This window comes from Athene noctua, chromosome 1 (assembly GCF_965140245.1).
Source record: "Athene noctua chromosome 1, bAthNoc1.hap1.1, whole genome shotgun sequence".
NCBI lineage: Eukaryota > Metazoa > Chordata > Aves > Strigiformes > Strigidae > Athene > Athene noctua.
The window spans coordinates 1,501,150-1,506,944 of NC_134037.1; the positions used below are offsets into that span (position 1 = coordinate 1,501,150).

General features: G+C 67.6%; 1 protein-coding gene across 3 annotated transcripts; it reads right to left on the reverse strand.

Moving 5' to 3' along the window:
• Positions 1-5,350, reverse strand: SCARA3 (scavenger receptor class A member 3). 3 transcript variants are annotated; one of them, XM_074920682.1, is made up of 6 exons: positions 5,219-5,350; positions 3,702-3,761; positions 3,514-3,633; positions 2,877-2,975; positions 1,477-2,520; positions 1-702 (listed from the first exon to the last, which is right to left on the reverse strand). In XM_074920682.1, the coding sequence occupies exons 1-6, from the start codon at positions 5,223-5,225 to the stop codon at positions 263-265; spliced, it is 1,770 nt and encodes a 589-aa protein (XP_074776783.1). In that variant the 5' UTR covers positions 5,226-5,350; the 3' UTR covers positions 1-262. The 3 variants fall into 3 exon arrangements, with proteins under 3 accessions (XP_074776783.1, XP_074776792.1, XP_074776801.1); XM_074920691.1 differs by lacking the exon at positions 3,702-3,761; XM_074920700.1 differs by lacking the exon at positions 3,514-3,633.
• Positions 5,351-5,795: the final 445 nt, after the last annotated feature.

Below are 5,795 nucleotides of genomic sequence, written 5' to 3' on the forward strand. Positions count from 1 at the left end.
AGTACATGGGGGGGACACAGCACGGGGGGGGGGGGATGACGGGGGGGGGACACGGGCACAAACCAGCTGCACCCCATCCCGCGGGGACCCCCAGCCCGGGGCCCAGCCCCTCGCACTGGGGGGGTGCCCGGGGGGCCCCCCAGCCCCGTCCTGCGAGGCTCAGCCTCACACCCCCGCGGGGAACCATCTGGGGGTGGGGGGCAGCAGTGGGGACCCCCCCTCTCCCCCATCCCCATGGCCGGGCTGGCAGCAGCCGGGGGGGTCACTGTCCTGGGGGGCCAGGGGGGCCCGGTAGCCCGGGGGGGCCTCGCAAACCGGGGTCTCCTTTGGGCCCGGCGGGGCCAGCCTGGCCCGCAGCCCCGGGGGGGCCGGGGAGCCCCGCTTGGCCCTGGGGGCCGGGGGGGCCCGCTGGCCCCTGCACCCCTGTGGGTCCCGGGGGGCCGGCGTCTCCCTTGGGCCCCCCCTGACCCCGGGAGCCGGATGGCCCGAAGCTGCCCTTGGCCCCCTTGAGGCCCGGGAAGCCCTTGAAGCCCAGGGGACCCCTTTCTCCTGGGGGGCCGGGGGGCCCGGGGGGGCCGGGGGGGCCCTGGGGGCCCGGCGAGCCCAGGTCGCCCACGTCGCCCTTCTCGCCGTCGCTTCCTGGGGGACCCTTGACGCCCGCGTCGCCCTTGAGGCCGCGGGGGCCCGGGAGGCCCGGCACGCCTGGGGGGAGAAGGGGGGTCAGTAGGGATGGGGCGGGGAGCACCCCAAAGCCGGGAGAGAGGGAGACGGCCCAGCCCGCAGACCTTGCTAAAACCGGGATCGGCTGAGCCTGGCTCCTCCAGCCCTGCAGCCCTCGATAAAACCAGGATCAGCTGAGCCCAGCTCCCCCAGCTCTGCAGATCTTACTAAGACTGGGATCAGCTGAGCCCAGCTCTCCAAGCCATGCATATCTTACTAAGACTGGGACTAGCTGAGCCCAGCTCTCCAAGCCCTGCAGCCCTCACTAAAGCCAGGACCAGCTGAGCCTGGTTTTCCCAGCCCCACAGCCCTCACTAAGACTGGGATCAGAAAGAGATGTCCTCAGGGCCCCCCCCAAGCCACCGGGGCCCTCATCCAGGGGCAGCTGCACCCTCTCCACCAGGACCAGTAAGCAGGCTCACTGGCCCCAGTACATGAGTCAGACATACTGGAAGGCCACGGGTCACCTCCCCACTGTCCCCGTGCCCCCACGCAGGGACAGCTCTGCAAGCCGAGTCCACGCAGGTCCCTCCCCAGGCCTCCTCCACACCCGTGGGCCGGCATCCGGGGCCTTCTTGCTCATCCCAACACCACCTTGGCCTCAGCGATGGTGTTTGGGTTCTCCACCACCACCCTTGCGTGCATTGAGCTCCCGAGGGAGCCCAGATCCCACCATGAAAACAAAAAACCAAACCCAAATCACCCACCCAACGCGCCTGACCCCAACGCCATCCCCACGCGACGCTTGGACCTCACCTCGTAAGATGGTGACGTTCTTCAGCATCTCCCCGTGCCGGACGTCCACCACCTTCATCTCCTCCATGACCAAGGACAGGTTACGGATGTCAAAATCCAGGCGGGCGCTGAGGAGGCTGTAACGTTCCCGCAGCAGGTCCGTGGTGCCCTGGACCAGGCTGAGGGATTTATTCAGGTAGTAGAGCTCCTCGGCGTGGGTGTGGAAGCCCAGGGTGCAGGAGAGCCGCACGTCATCCAGGTAACGCAGCATGCTGTGGACGTGGCTGTCGGTGGCGTTGATGTTGGCGAAGATGGTGCCGATCTCGATCTCGTGCGACGTCATGCGGCCTTCCAGGGTCTCGAAACGCTCGGCCGTGCGGTTCTGCGTGTACCTGGCGTGGTAGCGCAAGTCATTGACGTTCTCCTCGTGGTCATCCAAGAAGGAGGAGATGTTGTCCAGCTGCAGCTGCAGCCCCATCACCTGCAGCACCAGGTCGTGCATGTTCTCCGAGTTCTGGCCGACCTGCCGGGCCGCGGCGCCGACGCTGCTCTGGATGCTCTTCACCACCTCGCTGGTCTTGGAGGAGGCGGCGCGCAGCCCGCCGAAGAGGTGGGTGTAGTTCTGCCACTCGCTGACGATCTTCTGCAGTGTCAACGTCTCCTCGTCCGTCTTCCTCTGGATGACCTGGATCCAGTCGGAGGTTTGCCCCAAGGTGAAGTTCATCTGCTGCATGGCCGCTCGGACATCGTAGCGCTCTTGGGCCAAGCCCTTGAGAGAGTTGTCCAGCTGGGAGGTGACCACTTGCCAACCCCCAACCTGGGCCAGGAACTGCCCCAAGCTTTCGTTGACCTGCCGGATGGAGAAGGAGCAGTTGTCCACCTCGCTGGTGATCTTGTTGCTGGTGGACGAGAGCTGCTCGTGGGTCTGGGAGGTGCGGTCGAGCAGGATTTCTTGAACCAAAAGCATCTTCTGGATCTCCTCCAGCTCGCCCTGTAGCTTGGTGAGCTCCTGGCCCAGCTGTCCCGGCTCGTGGCACAGGGAGCAGTTCCCTGAGGTCTTCTCATCTAAACGAAGGGCAAGCAGCAGGGGGGGTCTGTTACCCCACCCTGTGTTCCCCCCTCCCGAGCCTGGAGGCCCTCCCGCTGAGGACCAGAGTGGAAGAAGGAGCCTCTGTCTTTGCAGAGCCTGGAGATGGGCCCCAGGGAGCCATGGCTGGGACAACCCCGATGCCACCAACGCCCACCCTCACCCTCCTCCTGCCGCCTCTGCGCACCACGTCCTCCAAAAAAGCCCAACCCATTGTCCCTCCCCAAAATCTGGGGAGATAAGTGGGGGTTTGGCCCCAAGGGAGCCCCAGGACCTCAGCCGGAGGGTGCCGAAGCCTGGAGAAGACCTCCAGGTCCAGTTGCAAACCACTCACCCAGCCCCTGGAGGTCCTCCTGGATGGACACGATCTTCTTCTCATAATAGGTCTGGGCTGAGCTGATGTCCTTGGAGATGGAGTCAACTTTCTTGAACACTGCGGAGGAAATTTTGGGGTGGGGAGGGGTGGTCAGGGGAGGTGGTCAGGCACCAGGTTGAGATTGTCCTCCACGCCTTTCCTCTGGGCTCCTGCCCTGGCGAGGAGGGTGGCCAGGGCTTGAAGAGCCAGGCTGGGGGGCTGGGGGGTGTCCTGGGGGGCTTTTGGCTTCCGGGCTTGGCGCAGGTTTTATAAAACATCTCCCAGGCGCCAGCCCCGAGCAGCACAACGTCCCTCTGCTGAGCCTGGGAAGCTGTTTCTTGCCCGTTGGAGGTGATGGGGAGGCAACCTCGGGCTCGGGTGGTTCTTGAGGTCCCCGGGGCGAGGGTAAGGCCATCGCCAAGTGAGGTGGCATCATGCACGGGGGCCCACGGACATCCCACGGGCAGGTCAGGGGGAGCTGGGTGCTCCTCTCCAGGCTTGGGTGCTGAAGGGGCTCTGTGGGGGGGCTGGTAGCCCCTGGGGCTGCCTGAGGAGGGCAGGAGGGAGGGCAGGAGCGAGGGCAGGAGCCCGACCTCCCAGCCCTGCCCGTGCTCACCCAGGGCAGCCAGCACGGTCACGGCCACGATGAGGAGGATGGAGAAGACGTAGAGGACCCTGACGGCCGTCTGCAGGGAGAGGTTCTTCTGGCACCGGCTGCAGCTGCTCCGTGCCCTGCCTGAGCGCGGGGAGGGAAGGATCAGGCCCCGCCGCACCCCCTGCCCCCCCCGGGGGGATCGTCCTTACCGCTCGGTCGAGAGCTGAAGGTCGGCATCTCCTCTTCCTCCCCTCCTGCCGACTCGGCTTCTGAAAGCCAACACAGGAGGGACCTGAGCTGCCTGCACCGCCCGGGCCCTGCCTGCACTGCCCGAGCCCTGCCTGAACTGCCTGAGCCCTGCCTGCACTGCCCGAGCCCTGCCTGCACTGCCTGAGCCCTGCCTGCACTGCCCGAGCCCTGCCTGCACTGCCTGAGCCCTGCCTGCACTGCCTGAGCCCTGCCTGCACCGCCCGAGCCCTGCCTGAACTGCCTGAGCCCTGCCTGCACTGCCCGAGCCCTGCCTGCACCGCCTGAGCCCTGCCTGCACCGCCCGAGCCCTGCCTGCACCGCCTGAGCCCTGCCTGCACTGCCTGAGCCCTGCCTGCACCGCCCGAGCCCTGCCTGAACTGCCTGAGCCCTGCCTGCACTGCCCGAGCCCTGCCTGAACTGCCCGAGCCCTGCCTGCCTCCTGCCCTCTCCCGCCAGGTCCCCCCCGTCCCACTGCCACCCGCAGCTGGCCGAAGCCCGGTGGCACCAGCCCGTGGGGACACGTCTCCTCCGTTCCACCACCCGCCGGGACCTTCGAGCTCCCAAGACCGTAAACTTGGGGAAATTTGGTTGAATTTGGCCAAAAAGTGGCGGATGACGGGGAAAGTGACAGCGCCTGGCTCCCAGCCCCGGGGAGCTTTGGGGCTTCCCAGTCTCTTCGTGCAAAAAAAAAGGCAAAGAAAACCCACGTGTCGCCCCAGCCCGGACCCTGGGGGGCAAGTTGGGGCTCAGCACCGCTCCCCAACCCCGAAGGAGCCTGGGGGTCCCTCCCTGGCTCCCCAAGAGCTATGCCGTGCCCGAGAGCCCCCCCCACCAACCCAGCGCCCCCCCTTGCCCGGGGCCTCCCGACCTCCCGGCCCGGCAGAAGGAGTTTCCAGCCGGGGGGTGCCGCAGGGGGGCTGCAGGCACGGCCGGAGTGACCACGGCACCGGCATCCCCGGCTTTATAGAGCCCGGCCCCCCCCTCCTCTACTCAAAGGCAGGTAGAGGGCGGGGGGGCTTGCTGGGTTGGGGGGGCGGCAGTGATTCCCTCCGTCCTCCCTGGCATGGCCCTTGGCTTTTCTGCGCCCCAAATTTCACTTTTCTGCCCCATGGAGTCAACAGGTGGTGGCTCTGTGCAAGCAGGGGGAAGCCCTAGAACACCTCCCCCCCCACACACACACACACACACTCTTTTCAGCCCCTCTTGCCACCCCCCCCCACCTGGTGTGGGGGTCCCCAACCATGGCTGAAGCCTGTTCAGCCCCCCGGGCGTGGGGAGATGCTGCCCGTGGGGAGCAGGGCTGTGGTGGGATTCGGGGGGGGGCATCCACGCGGTGCCGGCTGCCCCCCAGCTCCGTTACCCGCTTTAGCACAGCCATCCCCCCCCCCCCCCCCCCCCCGTGCCACCAGCCCTGCTCCCCTCCCCGGGGCTCCAATCCCCCCCCCCCCCCCCCCCCCCCGAGCTGCCCCCCACTCACCTCTCATAGCCCCCCAAGCTGGGGGGCTGTGGGTGCAATCCTGCACCACCTCGGGCCTCACCGCCCCGGTTCCCGCATCCGCCCCGGCACGTCTCTTCCCGGCGAGCCTCAGCGAGCGGCCAGCATGGCCGGGGCTGCTCCCCCCACTCCCTACACCCCCCCCACCGGGCTCTCCCCCACCTCTTCCCTGCTCCCAAAACTTCCTGGGGAGCCTTCAAAAGCCACCACGGTGGCGGAGCATCCCCAGGGCTGCCCGCTCGCCCATGGCCTCGGCCCACGCGGGATGGGGACGGGGGACGAGGGACGGCAGAGCCCGGCCAGGCTGGACGCCGGCCACCGAGAGGCGAGGCGCTGGGATATGTGCTGGAGAAGAAAGGCTGGTCCCGCGCCCGCCCTCCTTCCCTCCAGCCCTAATGACTAACAAATGTCCGACCGACACCGTGCTGTGCCGTGCTGTGCCGTACCGGCCTCGCTCGGCCGTGTTTGGGGGGGTCGGGGAAGGGGGGGGCCCTAGTGCAAGGGCAGTGGGGCTCAGGAGTCTGGCTTAGGGAGATGGTGGGGCTGGGGTCAGGCTTGG